This window comes from Citrus clementina, unplaced genomic scaffold, assembly GCF_000493195.1.
Source record: "Citrus clementina cultivar Clemenules unplaced genomic scaffold, Citrus_clementina_v1.0 scaffold_2, whole genome shotgun sequence".
Lineage (NCBI taxonomy): Eukaryota > Viridiplantae > Streptophyta > Magnoliopsida > Sapindales > Rutaceae > Citrus > Citrus x clementina.
The window spans coordinates 27,183,386-27,210,402 of record NW_006262688.1 but is presented as its reverse complement, the minus strand read 5'-3'; the positions used below and the strand labels follow the sequence as shown (position 1 = coordinate 27,210,402).

The 27,017-nt window shown below is 35.8% G+C and overlaps 1 protein-coding gene and 2 pseudogenes across 1 annotated transcript; all 3 read left to right on the top strand.

The window, feature by feature from the left end:
- The first annotated feature begins 10,594 nt into the window (after nt 1-10,594).
- Nucleotides 10,595-12,782, top strand: LOC18052374 (annotated as a pseudogene).
- Nucleotides 12,783-13,920: 1,138 nt separating this feature from the next.
- Nucleotides 13,921-15,970, top strand: LOC18052373 (annotated as a pseudogene).
- A 7,098-nt stretch (nt 15,971-23,068) lies between these two features.
- Nucleotides 23,069-24,939, top strand: LOC112101025 (protein FAR1-RELATED SEQUENCE 5-like). Its single transcript, XM_024190922.1, has 4 exons — nt 23,069-23,810; nt 24,084-24,409; nt 24,648-24,719; nt 24,820-24,939. Exons 1-4 carry the CDS (start codon nt 23,069-23,071, stop codon nt 24,937-24,939), a joined length of 1,260 nt encoding a protein of 419 aa, XP_024046690.1.
- The last annotated feature ends 2,078 nt before the right edge of the window (nt 24,940-27,017 follow it).

Below are 27,017 nucleotides of genomic sequence, written 5' to 3'. Positions count from 1 at the left end.
TATTTGTATGATAAGTCTGAAAAAAAAATAATAACTTTGATACATTTATTGACAAGAACTGGAATAATGTTAGCTCGGAACAAACCCATAGATCAAGCATTAATTTATCTCCGAGTAGCAATACAGCAAGAGTAATATTTTACCTAGGTGTATTATAACTGTTCACATGCATAATAAAATCGCTGGCCTAACAATTCCTATCATTTATGGCCATGGAAAAAGAATTCCAAGAAGAAGATTTCCGTAACTGTTTAGTATGAGGCATACGCAGTTTGATAAACTGTATACGTACTTCAAAGATTAATGTAATTAATCAAACTTTTAAATTTTCATAAGATTGTACCCTAGATATACATTGATGGTAGGTACGACATAAATAATTTGACTGGTGTGTATTAATTTGGGTGGAGTATCTTCATAAAAGGAGCGTGGGGTAAAGCTGTATATGCTTCGGTTGGGTTCTTGGGAAACAACCAAAGACAGGAAAAAAAAAAAAAGAGTTGCAATTTCCATTGCCATCACAGTTTCAAGCACATGAAAACATCAATAATACATGTTCTGAATTAGGATGAAGATCAGTTTTCCCTCCGAAAGATGTTAATTTTAACAGAAGTAAATTATATTGGGATTGAGAATTTGAAATGATTTAGACGAGCACATATATGGACTATAACAAAAATTCCTTGTGTATAGATCAACTTTGAGTATTTCAATTGGTTCATTAATTGGTTCTAATATCTTCAAAATCAAAGTAGAATGAACAAAACAAATATTGCCAGTGTCTCACTTTCAAAGAAACTAATGAAAGTTCAAGAACTCATGTTAGTCAATTGTTGTATACCACTAATTAAAATAGAATGAGAATGAACAGACAATAAATTAAGTTGTAAAAGATAGTGAAATTATCAGTAAAAACGATAACCGAACCTGTATGCCAGAACAGTCGAAGAGCTTGCACAAATCATGCCGATTGATCACATCACTGTAGACATACCTACGAATCTATGGTACCGAAAAAATCACGACAAATCAGCAAATATATTAACATTCAAAATTAGCATTACAAAGATTTCTCTGTAAAGCCAAAAAGACCTTAAAGAAAAGAGAGACCTTAATTACCTTAACGTGCTTGTGGCGTATGTGAGCAGGAATACAATGAGAGCAAAAAGAACAAAGACAGTCGATGCAGAAGCGATCTTGCTCGTTCTTCTTTGTATTTGGATGAACCATGCAATTGCGAAAGAACATGGTCTTGTACATTGCAATCACCCATGGCGGCACCACTGCATACTTCTCCTGCGAAATCATCATCTCACCGTTAGTTATTATGCGCAAGAAACCTGAGAAGTACTTTTATGAAAAATCTCATGAAACTAGAGATAGATGAAGAATATATATGTGTACACTTTTTGATGCATGGAGTCGTTTGATGCCTACGGTCTTTTTCATGTTTTTTTTTTCCCCTTCAAGACAGAATCTCAGTATCTGACGTCTCTATCATTAAAAGAATATAAGAGGACATATACAGCTAGCTAGCTGAAGTGCTTTCTTTGATCATGTTTCCTTATTATAAATATAAATAAAAAATTTGAATATTAACTTATTCCACTGCGCAATTATGTTATGAAGCAGCTCGGATGCCTGGACCTAAAACAGGGTGAATTAGTCTTATAAAAAGTTGAAGTACAAAGTTTTAATCCCAAAATTAATTGATATGGTAGATCTATGATCTAGCATTATCTTATTGAAACATGTGATTAGTTAATTATTGAGTCTTATCATTTCTCATCAAAGTGGTGAATTTATATTAGTGCCACATCAATTTGATGAAAATTTTGTATCCAATATTATAAGCGTATGAGTATTTAATATTCATAAGGTAACATTCATTTCATTCAATTAACATAAGATTACTTCCACCTGGTATTCCCAATCTCTTCACCTAATTATATACCCAATTTCAAGTTAATTTGTTTGTTCCCTGAAATGCTCAACACAAGCAATTTCTTAGTTAGCTAAATTGATTTTTGAAGGAATAATTTTGTAGGCGGGGCCTAGAATATATAGGAAACAATTAATAATATCCACTACACTAATTTCACATAATTGTTTTGGTTACATTAATTATAATATTATTGATACGTGACATTAATGACAAAAATCTGCTGCCATTTACTCCCTACACCAAAATGATATTATAACATATCATCACTATCAGGTACTGAGAGTATTTTTCAGCACTCTTTAGTCTTTACACTAAATTTTCCTCATCTCCCTTTTCTGCTGCAGTTGAGTTGCATAATTTGCTGCTTGTTATTTCTACACCTACCTCACCTACCACTTATAACTACTCCACAAATTAATATCACTCCAAATCCGCAAGGTCGTCCTATTGAAATATGATGGTAAAATATGTGATATTTGATCTTATAAAATCATTTTTAAGGGAAATAAATAAATATACGAAGGCAACATGCAATATTTCTTTCCAAAAACAATAGTATAAGAGTACATGCATGCAGCTCTTTGTAAGCTTCTGTTAGATATTGCAACGAGTAATGTTATGTTTATTCACTACTTTGGATACCTAATCGAAATATTTAATGATGTAGTATCTTATACGTTAAATAATAAGTTAATAAGTTAATAATAAAATTAATTAATACAATATATATACTTGACATTAAATAATTAGTGACACATCAATGAATATTCCAATTAAATATCCAAACTTAATAAACACAGTATTATTCATGTACAAGAGAAGTGGAAAGTAAGAGTGTAAAATTACTTTCATCACAACATGAAAGTAATATATATAAGGACAACCTAATTCCCTTTTTACTTATCTCTTATTTTAATACAAGAGATTTTACTAAATAAACTAACTGATATGTATCCATTAAAAAAATTATATATTTCCTTCCGAAAAGAAAAGATAAGATCCTTAATTAAGGTTCAAAGTTAAAACTAGTAATAGATAAAATTTAACTCTATTTATGACTACCAACATTATCTAAAACTAACAGATTTGAAAAAGATAAAACATTTTGTGTAGGATAATGTCAATCACTTTCGTTAAATGATAAAATTATTAAAGATCAGTTTAAGACTCAAGCATAGTTTTTGAATACGAAAGCTTAATTATTGTGATAACTCTTGAGACACAAGCATTAACATCCACTGCATGTGTCGGAAAATGTTGTTTCCAGATTTCAGAACATGTTCTCTAAAATTATTAATTAACGGTCTAATTAATTATTCACAACAAAGGTAGGCTTCTGAAGCCTTATATTCACGTGTAGGGATGGCAATGGGGAGGGGAGGGGAGGAGAGGGGACCAATCTCCCGGTACCCATTCTTGATATTTTGCGTATGTTCCCGTCCCCGTCAGAATTACTTGAGAGAATACTCATCCCCTCGAATAATAACAGGGGATTCCCGATCCCCGAATAACTAATACATTTTTTTTTTGATTTTGAGTTAATCATATTAAAATAAAAAATTCAAATAAAAGTAAAGTTCGAAATATATCTTACATTAATATTCATTACAAAAGTCACATACATTAAATTAGTAAGTAACGTAGCATGCAAGGGATACAAACTTCTTTTACAAACTATCATGAACAAATTAATAGTCTAATACAAAATTGTTACAAATAAAATCGAATTTAAATTCAAAATTAACTTTTTCAATGTGGCGTGGGCATTTTATAAATGTGGACTATTCCCTTTACAACACAATAGTTAAATCGGAGCAAATCAAGAGCAAATATTAGATTAGATTAAATTAGATATTAAAATTGTGATTCGTTGTGGGCAATTATAACATCTAAAAATAAATAAAAAATAGATTTAAGTTTAAAATATTTAAAGAATATTAAAATTAAAAAATTTTGGGCTAATAGAATCTACTTGGTCTTTTTAATGTCCTAAATAAAAATTTAGAACTTTAATTAGTTAATTAGGCCTAAAAGTTTAATAATATAAATATTTTGATATTTTTTATTTTTATCAATATTTATAATTTTATAATTTAAATTTCATTATTTATTTACTAGTAATTTTAAAAAATTAAAATAAAATTAAAAATTAAAATGGGGAAATGGGTAGGGGATGGGGATTCCACCTCATCCTCGTCCCCTCCCCGAATAAAAAATTGGGTAAAACAATTTCCCCGTCCCTTCCCCGAATAAGAAATTGGGTATGAAATTATCCCCATACCCTCCCCGAATGGGGAAAATCCCCGAGGGTACCCGTCCCCATGGGAATTTTTGCCATCCCTAATCACATGTTTGAGTTAATTTAATTATTACTCTTCAATTTTAATTAATTCTCAATTCTCTATAAAAGGGAGATTGCCAATTTCCCCCTATTTTAATCAATATATACCATTTATTCTTTTGCTATTTTTATAATAGCCAATAATTTCCTGACAGCATAAATTTATAATATTATCCTTATTTTCAAATACACTTTTATTTATATTTATTATAAATTAAATAAATCATATGAATAGAAACTAAATAAAAAATTTAAGTATTAAAAATAAGAAATATATGTTTTGATGTGAACAAAAAAATTAATAATAAATTTTTTCATGTACTTTTTATTTTGTAAATATTTTCCTTTAATAAATATTTTATAAATTTTAAAATTAAGTGTAAAAAGTACAAGAAAAATATTTTATTAGTTATTTTATAATAATTTTTTATTTATCATTCAAGTTTTCGTATAATAATTTTTTTAACATTTTATAATAATTTTCTTATACATTTATTATAAGAAAATGTTTATAAAATAAAAAGTACAAGAAAAATATTTTTATTATTAATTTTTTTACATTAAAACATATATTTCTTATTTTTAATACTTAATTTTTTATTTTAATTTTATTCGTGTGATTTATTTAATTTATAATAAATATGAATAAAAGGGTATTTGAAAATAAGAGTAATATTATAAACTTATGTTGTCAGGGGGTTATTGATTATTATAAAAACAGTAAAAGGTAAATTATATATATTGATTATAATAGAGGGCAATTTGGCAATCTCCACCCTATAAAACCTCCTCCAGGATTTGTGGAAAAAATGAAGAAGAAGAGGGGAAAAAAAGGGGAAAAAAAAAACATAGAGCGTGATCTAGAACAATGCATGTGCATGAGTTAGAAAGGCAAGATATTCGATACGATGTAATTACACTGACAAAATTATAATCATACCTGGGATGGTTTTTGGGTACTTATGTACAAAATATTAAATTTAAAATGAAACTGTTTATATGAGAAGTTTTAGGTGTGGATGTTAATGTGAATTTGCAGTTAATGAATTACAGCCCATCTAGCTAACTCTAATTAGGCACTGCACGATTTTAGGGGGGAAAGAAAAAAAAAGAAAGAAAGAAAGAAAGAAAAATCTTTGTTTTTAATTTGTTCAATTAAAACTAATTTCAAACTGCAAGTCAGATGTAAACTCCATAATTCATTGAAGAAATATGTGGGTTTCCAGCACAATGAATGAAGAAGAAAAATTTTGATGGAAGGTAATCTTACCCCGCGAGGTAATTAAAGCAATTTATGACAACACCATATAAGGTAGTAGTTGGTTAATTAACGTATACATGCATCAGCAAATGGTATTAAATATTTCAATATCTTCTTCTTCTTCTTCTTCATTAAAGCACGTACCAACTTACATAATGAGATGGCATTTAGTAATCAGTAGGCTGGATATCTGAAGTTAATATTTTACTATTTGCTAGCAGAATTAAGGTGATCCTGTCCATATTTGCCATTTAATTTTTGAAGAACTGGCGACTTCATCTGTCGGTGATGATGACGGTCACCGACGAGTAGAAGAAGCCTGCAAAGATGCATTTAATTCAATTGTTTTAATCTTGCGAGGAATGTACGTGTAATCGGTTTCAATTCTAGTGAAAAAATATTCATCAGTTATTATTTCTGACCAAGTATATATACAGTATAAAACCTTGGAAAGTACATCTTAGTTTGTTAGGAAATACTATGATAATTCGAAACAACATTTTTGAATAGTTATCCAACTGTTCTCCCAAAAAACAATAATAATAATAAGTTATTCAATATTTTTTCTTACTCGCGATGGCTAAAGGGGTGTGTGTGTCAATGGACCGGATGATGGACTCTCGAAGTAGAGACTATTCCAGGAATGGCCAATTGGCCATGGCCTTTTGAAACCTATAAAAGTATGGAGCCCGTTAAGTTATATTCGCTGTAACTTACTCATAACATAAGAACAGTAACACAATAGTGGGGCTTGCGTAATTTATGTAAGTGATGTAAGTTACAGTTAAATGTAACTTAGCATTTGGTTAAAAGTGTGAGTGGTATATTCACTTATTTTTTGCTAATGATCTTTTGTTACTTGCAGAAGTGGATCCTAATCAAGCTAGGGTGATTAATGAAGTCCTAGAAAGTTTTTATAATAGCTCCGAGGCGATGGTTAATAGGACCAAAACCAAAGTATTTTTTTCCAAGACCATTATGGAAAGGGAGAGGATCCGTATTGGGAGTATGATTGGCTTTATAATTACCCAGGATCTTGGAAAATATCTCGGTATGCCATTACTCCACTATCGAGTAACAAAAGCATACCTACCAAGAAATCATTGATAAAGTGGATAGAAGGCTTTCTGGTTGGAATACTTCCCATCTTTCTCTTGCTGGCCGAATTACTCTAGCTCAATCAGTCCTGCAAGCTGCCTATTTATGCCATGCAAACAACCAACCTTCCTAATGGGGTGAAGTCTAAGATTGATCGAGCATGTAAGAGATTCATATGGAGTGGTGCTGTAAGTTCCCAAAAGTTAAGCATGATCAGTTGGAATACTATTTGCCAGCCTAAAATTAATGGTAGTTTAGGTTTTAAAAATTTGGACAGGATGAACAAGTCTCTGCTTATAAAGGTGGGGTGGGGCAGTATTTCCTCTCCGTATAGTCTTTGGGCTCAGGTGCTGACGACTAAATATGGGTAAATTTGTCAACCCTACCTACTGAATTACCGGGTAGACATGGCTCCCACTTGTGGCCATTACTTAAAAAGGTATGGACAGACATTCTCTCACGGTGGCTTGGAATATAGGGGATGGTACTAAAGTCCGGTTTTGGTTGGATCTTTGGATGTTAAAGGAAAAACCGATAATCTCTGAGGCGATACTTCCGATTCTCGACAACATTATTTCAGGTGTGGTGGCTGATTTCATTGACAATAATGGTAGCTGGCGGTGGGATCTTTTTTAACACTATCTTCCTCGTAACATCATTCTCCGTATTGCATCCAGTGTTCCCCCTTTAGCTCAGCGTGGACATGATTGTGTTTATTGGGCTAGTTCAAAGAATGGTGATTTTTCGGTGAAATCTGCATAACATGCCATTAGCTCTCACCGATACCTAGTCGCAGACTGAATCTAGGACCTAGCGTGGCGTTGGCAGGGTCCCCATAGCGTAAGGATCTTTATTTGGCTGGTGTTACATGGTTGGCTTAAAAAAAAAAGAATTATCGAGGAGGCATTTGTCTAGTAGTTGTGTGTGTGATCGATGTGGTGCTCCTATGGAAGACATACTACATGTTCTTAGAGATTGCATGGCTACTAAAGGCTTCTGGAACCTTGTTCTTTGGATCTGTAGGAATCTTGAAAGTCAATGGGCCTTGCAGAATGGTTTGAAATGGAGTTATTTTTTCGGGGTAGCAATTTGGGGACTTTGGTTTTGGAGGAATCAATTTATTATCAAGCACTTTACATTGGGTAGAACTGATTTGTTCAATGATGTCATGGGCAGAGCTGAAGAGATTCAACACTTGTTTAATTCATCCTTAATGCCTGGTCGCCAAAAGATTGAAAAATGGTTTGGGTGGTCTGCACCGGTGTGGCCTTGGTGTAAGCTAAACACTGATGAGGCTTGCAAACAATTAGGGGTGTCCTCAGTTGGTGGTTTAATTAGGGATTACAATGAAAGGTTGGTCAAGGGGTTTTGTATGAATATTGGTTCCTGTTCTGTTACAATGGCTGAGCTATGAGGACTATATCAGGGGTTGAACATGGCTTGGCAGTCTAGCATACGCTGGCTTCAAGTGGAGGTGGATATTGTTTGTGTATATCAGATGGTGGCTACCTCTTATCATTTGAAAAATGAATTTCTTCGTTTATTTGGTCCAAAAAGGAGCTTTTGAAGCGTATTGGCATGTTCGCATTAACCATATTTACCATGAGGCCAACTATGCTGCAGATCGCATGGCTAATCTTGCTACCTCTTTTTTGTTGGGTCTCCACATGTTTATGATTCCTCTCGAAGGTGTTAAGCCCCTGCAAGGGGTAGCTTGTCCCCGTTTAGTTTCTTCTTAGCTCTCTGCTGAGAGCCCTTTTGTAACAAAAAAAAGTGTGAGTGGTATAAGTTACAGCTAAACGTAACTTAGTATTTGCCTAAAAGTGTGTGTGTGTAGTAAAAAGCCTAATTCACGACCTAGACTTTTAATTGGTTGTATCTACACTCGAATTCAAGAAATTTTTGCCCACGCTAACGGGGAAAATTAAACCATCTCTCCCGTGCTTGTTGAAATGATTAATTGAAATTTGTTATCTTTTATATCACAAACAAGATTTAAGTGATGCTTTTTTGAATTAGGTGCTTCTCACCTTAATTTCTCAACTTTGAGTAAAAGACACAAAGTATTTCCCTCTAATTAAAGGTAGATTTCTTCAACATTTGTTTAGAGTACTTGTTTCATGAAAAGGATGATATTGTAGGTTTTTTATTGTAAATTTTCCTTTTTCTGGTAACCATGGTTTATTCTTTAATTTTAAAAAAAATAAAACTCACCTTTTTTTTTGTTTAATTCTCCAATCTACTTAGCTTTCAGGATGCATATACTCCTATTGGGCTACTAAACCTGCCAATTAAAAGAAAATCAATTTTAAATGTTCTTTTTTTAAAAGACAGGTGCACATGAAGATTTTTTAAGAAATCACTTATTTTCGTACTGATCTTACAAGAGTTCTGATAAAATTCGATGTACTAGTGGTGGTGTTATCCCACCAATTTTAGAGGACCTATTTGCCATAAATCTCTTACAAAATAACACTATGTGTTGATGCACAAATTCGGTCGAGTTCGTTGTGGCGATCAAGTTGTCGTATCAACACTTGAATTTGTTTTGATGGGGCGCAGAATTGTTTGCTGTTGTTTCAGTGGAGCAGATTTTGACAACCATGTACTCCCCACACAGCTTACGCCGACAATCATAACAAACAATCAGCAGGTGCCGGATGTTTTTCCAGCGAAAACCCTTCGACGCTTAAGTCAATTTTCGGGCTTCTGAAAAAACTTGTGCCACAAATCTCTATGGCTTAAGAATAGCTATTTTAAGTAAAGATTATAGTTTAAGAGAAATGATTATGCCCACAAGAAAGAAATAATTTAAGATCAAAAGCTCCGGAATCAAAGAGATAGAGTTTCCCCTTAGTTTCTAAAGAGTGTCCTCCCTCGATTTGAATTTGCCGGCTTTTATAAACAGCCGAATGTACCGTGTCCTTCTTCATTCATGGATGTTCATGGGTAGACTGAACATGTAGAGTGGACCGTGGGAAAATGCGTCAATTACAAGACGGTTGGGGGTCGATGTTGTAACTGTCTAGGTGTGGGCATCATGCCCAATATTTTTAGGGTTACCCTCTGGTTGACCTTTGACCAAGTCTTTGTAAAGACCTGATCTTGGCTTCTCCTCGCGAGCCCCTTAGCAGTTCTCGTGTATTCGAGTAGGTTGTGATGATTGCAACTCCCTTCGAGAATTGCTTTGGTAATAAGGAGGCCATAATCCTGTTCAGGTGTATATGGCCGGTAATGTTTTAACCATCCAAACACTATGTTTAAGAACTCCTTTGAACCCATCCCTATGTCTCTCCTCTTCTCCAGCCTTCTTTTTGCACACCCAGATCTTGATTTGGTGTGTGTTTATCTTTCACACCCAAAATTTGATCTGGTGTGTGTATATACTTCACACTCAAATTTTGATCTCTAATGTTCTTGTATATTACGGTATGTTTATTTTCTAGTTTTGTATATTCATATCTTCAGAGTTAGAGGATTTCATGCTATAACAAATGGGTGAAGGTAGCAAATTTGTTCCCGTACAAATTAGAGAATCAAATCTAAAGATGAAGGGAATTATGAAAGAGCTTTATCTGGTGAATGGTGCACTATTGGGTGTTTCTTTTTCGTTGGAAGAGAAACGTCATTCAAGTATCTTTAGTACACCATTTTTTTCCTCTTGTTCTTCAGTATAGAAATATATCAATTTAACCAATTGTGTACTTGTTATAGATATCTATTGATATTGTTTGTATAATTTTATGTCTGTACTAGATGTGATGATGTGCAGAATTTCAATTATGGTGAATGAAATGTTGGTTTATTTGAAAAAAAAGAAAAAAGAATGAAACACAATGTTTGCTCACGCATAGCCTTGTACATCCATAATTTCATTTAATTTGAGTCTTTTACTAAACAAACGAGGACTTTAATGTAAATAATCGTTTTTAAAAAAAAAGTTAGAAAACTAAAACGATCAATTGTGTCCAAAGTGTCAGAAAAGTCACTAACGGCAACAAACGACAACTTAACGGCCGCGGGTAGAAGCAATGGCCGCGAAAACAGAATCATGCGACAGAGCCACAGAAGTCAAACAATTCGACGACTCCAAAGTCGGAGTCGAAGGTCTAGTCGACTCCGGCGTCACCACCATCCCCCGCTTCTTCATCCACTCACCCGACACACTATCCGACATTAGACGCCCCAATTCCACCACCCAACCCGACCCAGATGTCGTTCCCATTGTCGATTTGTCGGGCGTTGACTCTGACCTGCTGCGACCGACGATTGTGGAAAAGATTGCACGTACTTCGCGGGAATTGGGGTTTTTTCAGATTGTTAATCATGGGATTGGAGTTGAGGTTTTGGAGCGTGTGATTGGGGCGATCAAAGGGTTTCATGAACAGCCCACGGAGGTCAAGGCGAGGTTTTATCGGAGAGATATGAAGACCGGAGTATCCTTCTTCTCTAACGTTGATTTGTTTCAGTCTAAAGCTGCTAGCTGGAGGTACCCATAGGGCAATAAAATCCTTAAACAACCAACTATTCCTTCCATTTGTTGAAATTCACTATTTTATTATGAAGATTAAAGCAATGCATTTGTTAACTGGTTATTTTAACAGGGACACTCTGCAGGTAAGGCTCGGTCCAACCTTACCAGAGCTCGATGAAATTCCAGAAATCTGTAGACATGAGGTGGTGGAGTGGAACCAACATGTGACAAAACTGGGTGAGCTGTTGATGGGGCTGTTGTGTGAAGGTTTGGGAGTAGAGAAAGAGAGGTTGAAAGAGTTGACGTTTTTGGATTCCAAGGTGATGGTGGCTCATTACTACCCGTATTGTCCACAGTCTGATCTGACGGTGGAATCACGTCTCATACAGACCCCGGAGCGTTGACAATCTTGCTGCAGGATCATCGCGGTGGGCTGCAGGTTAAGTGCGGTGCCGAATGGGTGGACATTAAACCTGTCCCTGGAGCACTTGTTATTAATATTGGGGCTATACTTCAGGTAAATTATTAGTTTTTTTTTTCCTTTTTCAGTTCTATATGATGGATTCCTCTGACCTGTTTGATGATTTTCTTTGAGATAGACCTAGAAAGGATGGAATAGTGGCTTGTCACCACCAAATGGGTGAAGTAAAGGGGGTGAAATCATGAGGGCTATTAGTAGTGTTTGTATCTGTTTTGTTGTTTGGTTAGGTTCAAAATTTTGAAATATCTGTGAATGAAACAAGAACTTATCTTTAGCAGAGAACCTTTCTTATTGGTCTTCTAGGATTATATAGAGTTATTGGTCTGCAGTTTCAACTCGAATTCCACATATCTGAACCGAAGCCTTGGCATGGGCGTCTATTCTGTCTTTTATGAACTTCTAACTTTTTGATACTTTAAATTCCCCCCAAAAGAGATGAACTATTTGCTAACTGCATAAGCTCTGCTTTATCCTGGTTTTATCTGCTGATACTGAATGGCTAATGAGGCTACTGGATTCTTGTAATCAACTTTAATGGATTCGTGACAATGGAGATCATTTAAACAACTGCTTGTGCAATTTTTATACCAGAAATTTTACTTTATCATTGTTTTTCAGATTATGTCTAACGATGAATATATAAGCGTGGAGCATCGAGTGTTGGCTAATTCATTCCAGGAACCACGAATCTCAGCTGCTGTTTTCTTCAACCCAACCAACAGGGATAGGTTGTATGGACCATTTCCAGAGCTAATATCACCAGAGAAGCCAACTCGTTTTAAGCAGTTCACACTTACTGACTATTTGAGAAGGTTTTTCACAAAAGAATTAGATGGAAAATCATTGGTAAATTACTATAGGCTACCAGATGCACAGTAAGTAGATGGACATTAATAAATTATAAATCTGATTGTGAGATATTTAAGATATACAATATTCAGAGGTAATTTTTCTCATTGCAAACCCTTGTCTATCTATTCAAGGATAATTTCCAAAGAATGACCAGAAGCAGTACAAATTTGGAAACTGAGCTTCCTTTTTATTCTTCATACTCTGTAGGCACCACAGAATTGCCCTCTTTATCTCATGGATTTTCATGTTCTGTTTGTCGGGTTATTGTTTGAAGATTTGTTGGTATTGTCTCTCACTCCTGTTAGTATGCTTTGTATCTCTGTAGTCTGTAATGACATGAAAGTTTACCGTTTTGTATTTATGTTAAACAGGCTATCCAATTTTTTATTATTGTAATTTTTTGTAATTAGTTTGAAAATAACGACATGAAATGCCTTAGAATTTATTTTCATGGTTACACAGGCAGATTTTTGTTGTTATGCTTTTATAAGCAAGCTTGATTGTTTACTATGACATACTATTTATATGGGTGTGTTTACAAAATCTTTAGTGAGAAATATTTTTTTATTCATGGGGAGTACTATGCTTATATAGCTGAGAGCCTGAGATATATCATTTGTATTCCAATTGATGCGTGTCACTTTATAATAAGTGTTGTAATATATTAATTAATAATGAATATATTAACATACTACCTCAACATATCAACATACTACCTCAAGCACTAGTGAGCATACGCTGTCCGCATGTGACAAGACAGTATTAAAAAGAATTAGGTAATTTTTTACTTATAGCGGTAAAACCTAACTCTTATATACTAATAACCATGGACAAAGTTTATTATATTCTAACTCTTATATACTCAAAAACTATAGACAAAAGTAGCCCTTGAACGGAACAGGATGCGTATAGGTGGTCTTGCACCGTGAGACAGCCGTTTCCACAGCACAATTGGTTGGCGCGTGCTCCCCCACCAAGCTTCCTATGCCCACAAAGATTCCACCATTGAGTAGATCACAAGATTGTCCATCAATAGTACCTATTTACGAACATATATAAATCATCATTATTGTATTTAAAAAATGAATCTCATATGTTACTTGATTTTCTAAGTACCTAACTAAATTTTTTGCAAAGTTATCAAAGAATCTACATAAGAATTGATTAGTTGTTAACTTATATTTATGTTGCTTGTTAGTCTCCTTTCTTTTTCCTTAATTAGGATAATAAATTCGTGTTTTAGTTTATTTAGAATTACTTATTCAACTCGTTTTCTTTTCTCCGCAAGGTAGGAATCCTATAGAGAGACACTAACGTTAACGTCGATGATTGATCAATTTATCTTCTCATAAGTTTCACTAAGTGAGCTCTCAAGGCGACAAGAGAGTTTGAATTAAGTTAGACGAAAGTCGTAAGTTAAGGCTTTCTCTTTAAGGTTTAGAATTAGCGCTCTCCCTCATTCATCCACATGGTGCAGCGCCGGATAATCGAATTTAATGAAGGATGGGAGTATATCCAGAAGGGGATCAGAAAATTAAAGAGAATTTTGGAAGGATTAAGGGAGCCACCCTTTAGTTCTGAGGAATACATGGCTCTTCACATTACAATCTACAATATGTGCTCCCAGAACATTCCTAATAACAATTCTGGGTAGCTGCATGATAATTACAAGCAAGTACTTGAAGAATAAGTATCTTCCAAGGCATTGCCATCTCTGAGGGTGAAGCATGATGAGTATATGCTGAGGGATCTGGAAAGATCGAGAATATGCTCTCCATTACGCTACCACATGCTCGAGAACGAAGAACATCAGGCTTTAATGAATTTGGACTTGCTTGCTTTCGGGATCTGGTTTATGATGCTTTAAAGCATAAAGCCAAAGATGCAGTAATTGATGAACGCGAGAGGGAACAGGTTGACAGAGCATTGTTGGCGAATGTATTGGATATCTTTGTTGTGATGGGAAAGGGGGAGAGGTCGATGGATAGTTATAGATTTTGTGGAACGCATGCTTCAGGATACCAGTTCTTACTATTCTCGTATATCAACGAACTGGGTTCTTAAAGATCCGTGTCCAGATTACATGCGAAAGGCTGAGGAATGCTTGAAGAAAGAACGAGACAGAGTGTCTCGTTACCTGCAATCAAATGGCGAGGAGAAATTGGTGGAGAAAGTGCAGCATGAGTTGTTGGTTGTTTATGCAACTCAGCTACTTGAAAAAGAGCAATCTGGATGCGGAGCGTTGTTTAGAGGCAATAAGGTGGATGATCTTTCTAGGATGTACAGGTTTTACCGTACAATACGTAAAGGCTTGGAACAGTGGCTGATGCATTCAGACAGCATGTTACTGCTGCAGGTACCGTATTGGTACAACAGGCTGAAGATGCTGCAAAGAACAAGCAGGAGCAGGTCCCCACGACAATTATATGGAATATGTGACTAATTGTTTCATGGACCATAGCTTGTTCCACAAGGCACTCAAAGAAGCTTTCAAGATATTTTGCAATAAAACATCTTGAAGAAACATTGGAGAAGGTTGTTAAGGTGCTTGTGTACATCAGTGATAAAGATCTTTTTGCCGAATTCTACAGGAAAAAGCTTGCCCGGCGGCTACTTTTTGATAGGAGTCGTAATGATGACATGAAAGGAGTATTCTCACAAAACTGAATACATCGAAGATGGAGGAACTTTGGCAAGAAAAAGTCAAACCGGCTTTGAAAAATATCTCAGATATAACAAGAATGCACACGCTGGGATTGATCTATCTGTTACTGTTCTCGCCACAGGATTCTGGCCAAGTTACAAATCCTCTGATCTCAACCGTCCTTCACAGATGATCAAGTGTATAGAAGTTTGCAAGCGATTTTCAACCTCCCTTCACAGATGATCAAGTGTGTAGAAGTTTTCAAGCGATTTTACGAAACAAAAACAAAGCACAGGAAGCTTTCATGGATTTACTCGCTGGGTCAATGCCACATCAATGCCAAGTTTGAGCTAAAAAACATTGAACTGATTATATCAACCTATCAGGCTGCAATTCTGGATCTTTTTAATGCTTCTAATAGATTGAGCTATTCACAGGTCATTACTCAGTTGAACTTGACTCATGATGACTTGGTTAGATTGCTCCATTCACTATCAATCTTAGACTATAAGATTCTTATCAAGGAGCCAGATACGAAGAGCATCTCGCGGTCTGACTACTTTGAGTTGAACTCTAAGTTCACAGACAGAATGAGGGGATCAAGATCCCTCTCCCACCAGTTGATAAAAGGAAGAAATTTGTTGAAGATGTAGACAAAGACAGATGATATGCTATTGATGCCGCATCCGTGCGTGTAATGAAGAGTCGGAAAGTTTTGGGTCATCAGCAGTTGGTGTCAGAGTGTGTTGAACTGTTGGGTCGCATGTTCAAGCCTGCCGTTAAAGCATTCAAGAAGCGGATCGAAGGTCTTATCAGTCAAGATTATCTAGGGAGGTACCCGGAAAACCCAAACACTTTTAAGTGCTTGGCCTAATTTTACCACCAGAACTGGACAAATTCCATGGATAATGGTTCGTATCTTTCGCTTTTCTTTTTTAAATTTATTTTTAGAAAAGAAAAAACTTTGGTCATAGTAATAATAAAGGAATAAAGATTGAGTTTTAGTATAATATTGTTACATTCTTCGGAAACCTATTCTTCTTTCTTCTTCTTTTTTTTTGTTTTGAAGGAAAGTGACGATTTCATTAATCAAAGTTGAGAATACAGATTCGACTTCAGCTGGCGGAGGTTCTAGCCGTACAACAGTTTCATTACTCCGTAAAGACTAACGTAGCTAAGGAATGGGCATGGCATAATCATTACATAATCTGGGGGTGTAATGGAAACTAATATTCTGGAAGTCCTTACTTTGGTTTTGGATTTTTGAAATCACCCACATGATCTTTGCTCTACTACCGTTTTTGTTGTTTACCAACTTGACCCTATCTTGACAATCTGACTCCACCATTGTAAAAAATAAAAGAATAATGAAAAGTTTCAATTTTATTCAATAGTTTTTCATCATTATATAGGATCAGGCTACGGTGCAACTGTGGTACCGTGCCACAGTTGCATCCAGCCGTTAGATGCACTTGGATTGGTGGAATCCACTGACATCTAACAGTTGGATGTAACTGTGGCACAGTACCACAATTGCACCATAAGTTTCCCTCATTATATATACACTTGTGAAGTAAATAAAAAAAGAAAGTTTGACTATAGACAAGTTATATTCCAGGAGCTATTTACGTAATAATGATCAATATAAAAGCTGAAAATTAATAAGTCAAAGCCAATAATTATAGAGACCATAATCATTGGGATATGTTGACAAAGATAAAGGAATAATGAAAAGCATTCAATTTTATTCAATGGTTTTTCATCATTATATATACACGAGTGAAGTAAATTAAAAAAGAAAAGTTTGACTATAGACAAGCTATATTCCAGGAGCTATTTACGTAATAATGATCAATATACAAGCTGAAAATTAATAAGTCAAAGCCAATAATTATGGAGACCATAATCATTGGGATATGTTGGTGATAATCATGGAGACTATAAAGATTTGATTCCATCACGGGGACCATATGTTTGACCTTAATTATTGAGATATGTTGGGTAAGAATTCATCCTTAATACGCCCCTGCAAGATTGAGCTTCCATCAAGAACGCCAATCTTAGACCGCAAAAAATCAAAGCGTTGGGAAGAAAGCGGTTTAGTGAGAGCATCAGCTAGTTGATCTTTTGTGGAACTATTAAACACACGTAGAAGGCCTTTAGACATTTGATCACGAACAAAGTGATAATCAATAGCAATGTGTTTCATTCGAGAATAAAATACCCAATTTGCACAAACATAAGTGGCACCAACATTATCACAATATCTGGCTGGAGGGGAGGGTAGTGTGACGTGCAATTCTTTTAAAAGAGATTGAACCCAATTAACTTCAGCAGTAGTAGAAGCTACAACCCGATATTCGACTTCAGTGAAGGAGTGAGGTACAGTACGTTGCTTCTTCGAGCACCAAGAGATTGGATTTTTACCAAGATATAAAACAAAGGCTGTGGTAGAGGTGTGATCATCACGATTTATAGCCCAATCAAAATCAGAAAAAACCATGAAGAATTAATGGAGATTGTCGATGTAAAAAGAGACCATGATGGAGTGTATGTTTGAGATACCGCAATAAAATTTTTATGGCAGCCCAGTGAGTCTGTGAGGGAGAGTGCATGAACTGTGAAAGTTTGTTCACAGCATAAGAGATATCTGGTCGAGTCAAAGATAAATATTGAAGTGATCCAATCACACAGCGATATTCAATAGCATCTGTAATATTGATTTTAGCCCCATCCATTTTTGTACGCTCAATGATATCTCGAATATATTTTTGTTAGCTAGGAAAAGATCATTCTTGGTTGAGAGAACTTCCACACCCAAAAAATAACGAAGAGCCCATATCTTTGACCGAAAATCGGGAGGAGAGAATCTAAATGAAATGTGCAACTAAAGTAGAGAAACTCCAATAATAATTAAATCATCAACAAATACAAGGAAATACATTATAATGCCATCCTTGTGATAGACTGATGCAGCGGAAGTTTAATATTCAAAATATTCCGTTGATTCTAGAGAATACCGGAATAGAAGAACAACTAAATTCACGTTGATTCAAAAGAATACCGCGAACTTAGGGGTTAAGACTCGTTGATCCCACAGAATACCGAGAATTAACTGTTCAAATACTCACAAAGAGATTTGAAAATTGAAATATTATTGAACTCAAAATTCTCTGCCTTCAAAGGCTACAAGAGGGAGCTATTTATAGTAGTAGTAATTATCCTAATTCATGAAGTAAAACAAAATCCTAAATTGAAAGGGAAACAAAATTCTAAATTAGAAAGGAATTTAAAAGTCTTAAACTTTAGTTAATAAGGAAACTAATCCTAGTATAATATGAATTCCTACTCTTCATCATTTCCCCCAGGGTGAAGAGAATTCGCCCTCGAATTCGGATTGTCAGCAACAACATCTTCATCATGATCACCTCTGTAAGGAAAAAGATGCTTGACATTAAAGACATATGCGGTGCGGATATGACTAGGAAGCTTTAATCTGTATGCATTAGGATTTATCTTCTCGATAATCTCCAAAGGGCCAATTTTCCTGGCAGAAAGCTTGTTGTACTCACCAACTGAGAATCTATCTTTAGTTAGGATAGCCCAAACAAGATCTCCTACTTGCAATTCTAAAGGTCGACGCTTTTTGTTCGCCATAATTTTATAACCTTCGGTCGTCTGCTTCAAAGACTCTTGCGTAGTTTCATGAATCTTCTGAAGCTGCTCAATAAAGTCTTCTGCTTTACCGCTTTTGCGAACTAAATCTGGAACTGGAGCCAAGTCGATAGGAGCTCGTGGATTATATCCGTAATTCACCTGAAAAGGGCTTAAACCAGTACTACGCTTAACTGCACGGTTATAAGTAAACTCGACTTGATATAACTTCTGATCCCACATCTTCAAGTTATCGCCAACTAGACTACGTAGATGGTTTCCTAAAGAGCAGTTGACAACTTCAGTTTGACCATCTGTTTGTGGGTGGTAAGCACTACTAAAATTCAGGCGAGTATTAGTCAATTTCCATAATGTCTTCCAAAAATGGCTAAGAAATCGTGTATCCCGGTCAGATACTATAGAACTTGGTAAACCGTGCAATCGATAGACTTCCTTGAAGAATAGGCGAGCAACAGTCAAAGCGTCTGTAGTCTTCTTGCAAGCAATGAAGTGAGCCATTTTTTAGAATCGATCAACAACAACAAATATTGAATCCATACCCCTCTGAGTGCGGGGTAATCCCAAAACAAAATCCATGCTAATGTCAACCCAAGGTTGTGTTGGAATCGGCAGCGGCATATATAACCCAGCATTAGTTGCTGCGCCCTTGGAAACTTGACAAATGCGACAAGTCTCGACATAGTGATAGACTTCACGCCTCATAGTAGGCCAAAAATAAGTGTTGGCGATTAGAGCCAGAGTTTTGTCACGACCCATGTGCCCTTCGTTATGTAACTCTGAAATGATTTTCAATCTCAAACTGGAGTCAGGAACACACAACTGATTACTCTTGAAAAGGAATTCATCATGTAAATGATAATCTGAGCGAAACCCTGCAACGTCTTCTAATATAGGAGCAAAGTAAGGATCAGAAGCATATAACTCTCGAAATGTGTCAAATCCGAGAACTTGATTATGCATCTGTGTTAATAAAGATGTTCGTCGACTAAGTGCATCTGCTACCCGGTTAGATTCACCAGAGGTATGCTTCACCACAAAAGTAAATTGTTGAAGGAATGCTGTCCACGTGACATGTCTGTGAGAGAGCTTGTCTTGACTATTGAGGTATTTTAACGCGGCATGGTCAGTGTATAAAACAAAGTCTTTATGAACTAGATAATGTCGCCAATGTTTTAACGCTTGGATTACTGCGTAAAATTCCACGTCGTAAGTGTTGTAGTGTGTCTTTGCTCCATTCAACTTCTCACTAAAATAAGCTATAGGTTTACCCTGTTGGCTAAGAACAGCTCCAATGCCGACTTTAGAAGCATCACAATGAACCTCAAAAGTGAGCGAAAAATCTGGTAAGGCAAGTACTGAGGCAGTAATCAACTTTTCTTTGATAATCTTGAATGCCTTAGTAGCTGCCTCTGTCCAAGAGAATTGTCCTCCTTTCATGCAATCCGTGATTGGTGCCATAATAGTACTGAAATGAGGAATGAATCGCCTGTAAAAAGAGGCCAATCCATGGAAACTTCTGGTGGCGGATAAAGTAGTTGGCTGAGGCCAATCTCGAATAGCATCCACTTTTGATTGGTCAACAGATATACCATCCTTTGATACCACATATCCCAAAAATAATACTTTCTCTGTCAAGAAAATACATTTTTTTACTGCTGTGTATAAACTTGCTGCTCTTAAGGCTGAAAGTACTTCTCTCAAATGTTGTAGATGTAACTCGTGACTGGTGCTATATATAAGTATATCATCGAAGTAAAACACCACAAACTTTCCAATGAAAGGGCGAAGAACTTTATTCATGACTCGCATAAAAGTACTCGGAGCATTGGATAAGCCAAACGACATTACCAACCACTCGCATAACCCTTCGCGAATTTTAAAAGCTGTTTTCCATTCATCTCCAGGCCGTATTCGAATTTGATGGTAGCCACTCTTCAAATCAAGTTTGGTAAAAATTGTTGCTCCACTGAGTTGATCTAACAAGTCATCTAATCGAGGGATTGGAAAACGATATCGAACTGTAATTTTATTGATAGCTCGACTGTCCACGCACATCCTCCAAGAACCATCTTTCTTTGGAGTCAATAAAGCAGGAACTGCACAGGGACTAAGACTTTCACGGATAAATCCATTTTCTAGTAACTCTTCCACTTGGCGCCTTAATTCTTCATGTTCTGTAGGACTCATACGATAATGAGGTCGATTTGGTAATGTAGAACCTGGTACCAAATCAATTTGGTGTTGTATATCCCGAAGATGTGGTTTCTCATCATTATATATACACGAGTGAAGTAAATTAAAAAAGGAAAGTTTGACTATAGACAAGCTATATTCCAGGAGCTATTTACGTAATAATGATCAATATACAAGCTGGAAATTAATAAGTCAAAGCCAATAATTATGGAGACCTTAATCATTGGGATATATTAGTGATAATCATGGAGACTATAAAGATTTATTCCATCATGGGGACTATATATTTGACCATAATTATTGAGATATGTTTGGTGAGAATTCATCCTTAATAACCATTAGATAGTAAAGGGATGCACTCTTTGCCACAACTCAGGCCCATTCAACAGCTTTAGCTTTTCAGTAGCGATATGCTCACAAAAGCGAGCACAAAGGTTTGCACAAAACGGTGCGTTTTGTGCAACCTTTAAAAGACTTCCCATAATTTCACAAGACGCGCACGTTACATTTCATTCTCCCTTCACTGTAATAGCTCGGTTTTCATTCTAAAATGCTCCTTTCATTGCAACAAAAACGCAGCAGCTTTGTTCTCCACACAGCAACAGCTTCGTTCTCCACACAACAACAACTTCGTTCTCGGTTGTCCTCACTCTCTCAGCTCGGCTTTCATTCTAAAAGGCTCCTTTTATTGCAACAAAAACACAGCAGCTTTGTTCTCCACACAGCAACAGTTTCGTTCTCGGTTGTCCTCACTCTTTCAGCTCGGTTTTCTCTCATTCTTGGTGGCTTCATTCTCCCTCACTCTCTCGGCATCGATCTCCCTCAATCTCTCCCTCAATCTCTCGATCTCAGCAGCAGTATTTTGCCCCATTTCGGGTACTTCACCTAACCTAATGTGAAACCTTAATTTTTGTCATATTTGCCGAATTTTGTGAGCCTTTGAGTAATTAGGTTCTATTTAGTTCATGATTTGTTCTATTTAAATTTTACAGAGCATATATTGCAATTGCCGATTAATGTTGATTGTGTTGTTCAATTTATTGCTTTAATTTATAATTAATTGAAGATTAATTATTTTGCCCCATTTCGGGTACTTTACCTAGCCTAACGTGGAACCTTAATTTTTGTCATATTTGCCAATTTTGTGAGCCTTTGAGTAAGTACGTTCTGTTTAGTTATTGATTTTTTCTATTTGAATTTTATAGAGCATATATTGCAATTGCCGATTAATGTTGATTCTGTTGATTACGATTATCTGAATTTTGTTCTTATCATGAGTAATGTGAAATATATTCAGTTGATTAATATAAAATATATTCCTTTTGAACAAATAAAGAATATGGAAAAAAGCATTGAAGAGTTTGAGGAAATTGAGGAGGACAACTTACTGGATGATGAGCCAATGATTGGGATGTCATTCGATAGTGAGATTGAAATGTATAATTATTACAGAGAATATGGTAAAAGAAAAGGGTTTCTAGTTATGTGAAGAAGTAGTAGTAAGGGCATTGATGGGATGATACGACATGTGAGTTATGTTTGTGGGCGGAGTGGTGCAACAAGAAGCAAATCTAGTAATCCGCTAAGGCCCCAACCTAATGCAAAAATAGGTTGCAATGCTAAATTGGGAGGAGGATTAGAGGAAGACGGAAAGTGGAGGATTCGAGTTTTAAATATTGAACACAACCATACATTGTTGACTCCAACCAAGTCTAAATTTTTCCGATGCAATCGCAGCCTTAGTTCATATGCAAAAAAGAAGCTTGATGTAAATGATAGAGCAGGAATTAGATTGTCACAAAATTATCAATCACTTGTTATTGAGGCTGGTGGGCATGAAAATGTGACATTCACATAAAGAGATTGTAGAAATCATATACAGAAAGAAAGACAGCTACGCCTTGGGGATGGAGATGCTGCTGCTCTTCAAAACTATTTTATGAGAGTGCAGTCAGAAGACAATAGGTTTTTTTTTAGTATGCAAGTGGATGATGAGGGTTGATTGAAAAATGTATTTTGGGCTGAGCCAAGGAATAAGGAAGCATACAAAGAGTTTGGAGATGTTGTTACTTTTGACACAACATACCTTACAAATAAGTATGACATGCCATTTGCTCCATTTGTGGGAGTAAATCATCATGGTCATTCTATTTTGTTTGGATGTGGATTGATTTCACATGAGGATGTTGAGACGTTCACTTGGTTATTTCGAACGTGGCTAGCATGCATGTCCAATTCCGCTCCCATTGGAATTATTACAGACCAAGACAAGGCCATGAAAATTGCAATTGCTGCTGTCTTTCCGAATACTCGACATCGGTGGTGTTTGTGGCATATACTTAAGAAGATTCCGGATAAGCTAGGGGGCTATAAACAATATCGTGACATTAGCGATATGTTGCATTGTGCTGTTTATGATTCACAGAGCCCTGCAAAGTTCGAGGAAATTTGGCGCCGCATGATTGTAGAATATGATTTGTGTGGTAATGATTGGCTACATGGCTTGTATAATGAGAGAGATCGTTGGGTACCATGTTACCTGAAGGATAGTTTTTGGGCTGGAATGTCAACTACTCAACAAAGTGAGAGCATGAATGCGTTTTTTGATGGTTATGTTAACTCAAAAACCGCATTGAAGCAGTTTGTAGAGCAGTACAATAATGCATTAAAGAGTAAAGTTCAAAAAGAAGTCGAAGAAGATGCCAGGTGTCTTTCACAACAAATGCCATGCGTAACATCTTACGAGATGGAGAAGCAAGTTCGAGATGTGTACATCATTTTAAAGTTTCAGGAGTTTCAGAAAGAGTTGACTGCGAAGATGTACTGTGAATACGTCAATTCAATGGGTTGTGAACATATAGTCAGAGAAGATGTTAAAATTGGAGAGTTTAAGAAAAGAATTTTTTTTTAAGTACATTTTGAAAAAGATAAGGGTGAGATCAGTTGCAGTTGTTCGATGTTCCAATTTAGAGGAATTCTGTGTAGACATGCCATTTACATCATGATACGCAATGACTCGGAAGTACTTCCGGAAAAGTACATTCTATGAAGATGGAGAAAAGATGTGTGGAGATGCCATAGTAGGGTAAAAACGAGTCATGAGTTGCACGGTTGCACAGATGAGCAAAAGCGGTATGAGAAAATGTGTGTTAGGTTTGCGGAAGTTGCAAACGTGGCTGCAAGAAATGTTGAGAGTTCTAATCTTGTTTTGAATTGGATTGAGGATGTACGGAGAGATCTACCAGAGCCAATTCAATGCGAAGGTAACAACGCGGGATTTTCAGGTCAAGGAAGTTGTAGTAACAGCATGGGAATTTCAACAAATGCAACTGAGGGAGTACGTGATCCAGAAGTGAGGCGTCGGAAAGGTCGTCCACCTTGTCAAAGGAAAAAGTCAACAAGGTCTACCAAACCTAAAAAGAATTCAACACGTTCGGATGCAGAGGTTAGTTTTACCATTAATTAATTAAAATAATTTATTACATAAATGGTGCTTAAATGATTTTTTTGATGACTTTGCAGGATGGACATGCAGACAATATATTATCTTCTCAAGTGTCTGTTGTAACTCCATAAGGAAGCAATATTGCAACGGTAAGTGAGGCCATATTCTTATCATTTTTCTTAATTCGTACATAACTTAATTCGTACATATTTTGAGTTATATTGTGGATCTTATGCAGACACTTCTAAATGTTGGAGGAAGTGATATTCATACGAATATATACCCATATGGAACTACAAACTATTATAATGTAAGTTGTTCACCATATATATATATATATATATACTTTTTTCATTTATTTTATCTATTGTATTTCTTATTATAACATAATGTTTGAATTTTTATAACAGCACCCACAACTCCAGCAGCACCCACAACTCGTACAGCATGGACATTTTCAACAGTTACTCTTTCAGCAAGCTAATGAATATGAAGTTAATTCGGAGTTTCAACATGATTTTGGAAAATAACATTATACTTGTGTTTTTGGAGAATCATATGTTTTCTATTATACTTGTGTTTTAATTTTGGAGAATCATATGTTTGCTATTATACTTGTGTTTTAATTATGGAGAATTATATGTTTGATTGAGCATAAATGTGTAATATTTTGTTTGATTTATGCACGGTTCATTGAAGTTGCTGTTGTCGATATTACAAAAGTGATTTATTTTTGTCCAATGTTCATGTGGTTTGGTTGGGAAGGGGGAAATGTTCAGCTTTGCAGCTGTGATTTTGGCATGCATATGTTTATTTCCAGCAGCAAATGGTTTGGTTGGGAAGGGGGAAATGTTCAGCTTTGCAGCCGTGATTTTGGCGTGCATATGTTTATTTCCAGCAGCAAATGGTTTGGTTGGGAAGGGGGAAATGTTCAGCTTTGCAGCTGTGATTTTGGCGTGCATATGTTTATTTCCAGCAGCAAATGGTTTGATTGGGAAGGGGGAAATGTTCAGCTTTGCAGCAGTGATTTTGGCGTGCATATATTTATTTGCAGCTGAAAATGGTTTGGTTGAGGTTCCCTGTCCATTGAAATTAATTCAAAATTTTCCTTGTGAACCGAAAGCTATACACAATTTAATGCAAAGTTGCAAATAACAGAAAATAATATTTCAACCATAAACGTAATTTTCATTGCAAATAAGATAAGTTAATACATTAGTTGAATGTACAATTTAAATACAATACATATTAAAATACATATAATTATTTGTGGGACATATTTTACAATAATACTTGGTTGCGAACTTCGTTGAAGTTCTCTTTCAAGCAATTCAAATTTAAGAGACAGGTATTCCATTTGATGTCCCAGCTTGCGCACTTCTCCTAGTAAGAGATCAATTTTAATCTCGCTCATATTTCGATCTTCCACCACTCGACACACAGTATATTCACTGTTCTTCCGATCGTCGTCCCATTCAAATGCCCCACATCCTTTGCACTTCCAAAACTTACGATTCAGATTCTCTCTTGTGCGCAAAGTTCGTAAGATCTTATCATTGCAGCACTTGTCACAAGTTTTTATGTGTGGATTTGGAGCTTCACTCATGCTGGAGGACATTGTGATAGAAATATCCAACCAATTTAAGCAACTGACAAGGAGAAAAAAAAAGCTGTATTAGTTAGTGAGCATTAAGCAACTGGACAGGGGAAACAATATAGGACACACCAGCTACTAATCAATTCCATAAGAAAAAACAGCCACAACATTTAGTAGGCATTAAGCAATTGAAGTGGAAAAAACAATTGGACAGAATAGTTAGTAATAATACTTGCCCGAGAACTAACAGCCACAACAGTTAGTTTTTGATATGTAAACTTTATTTTCTATAATTTTACTAAACCTTCCCCTAATCATTTCTGTATTTTCCTAAAGCTTTCCCTAATCATCTAGCCATATTCAATCCAAACCTCCAACCGATAAATTTACATTTCCAATCACTTAAGCCCTCGAAATATGCTTTCACATTTGCAACCAAATCAAATTGGCTACAAGCAGTTATTCCAAGCACATTAAGTCAACTAAATGAATTCACAAGCCATTACCACCATTCAAACAAAGCACACAGCCACTACCCGGATGAAAATGAAAAGAGCCAACTACCCAAAGCACACAGCCACTTCACGAATTCGAATGGTGGCCACAAATTTCTTTAGCAAAATCTGAATGATTAGAATTAATTCCCAAATTACAATAACCAACAGCCGAAATAGGGCAAAATAAATCAATTCATTCAACATCCAAAGCTAATATCAGTACAACCTAAAATCACTATACCCTCAACAATAACAATAACCATTCAAAATCCAAGTGGCCTAAAAAGCATACTAATTAATCTTCAATTAATCCAAGTGGCTGCATCTTTAATTACAAATTAAAGCAATAAATTGAACACTGACCTTAACAAGCCGCGTTAAGCCGATTGTGTTGGGGGAGAGAGAGTGATGCAACTGAGATCGAGAGAGTGAGGGAGATCGGAGCTGAGAGAGTGGGGGAGAACGAAGCCACCGAGAATGAGCACGAACGGAGCCGAGAGAGTGTGGCAAAATA

Coding starts and splice junctions, on each gene's coding strand:
- LOC112101025 (XM_024190922.1), top strand. CDS start 23,069: ATGCCATTTGCTCCATTTGTGGGAGTAAATCATCATGGTCATTCTATT. Junction 23,811..24,083: donor TGAATACGTCAATTCAATGG/GTTGTGAACATA, acceptor ACGGTTGCACAG/ATGAGCAAAAGCGGTATGAG. Junction 24,410..24,647: donor CAACACGTTCGGATGCAGAG/GTTAGTTTTACC, acceptor GATCTTATGCAG/ACACTTCTAAATGTTGGAGG.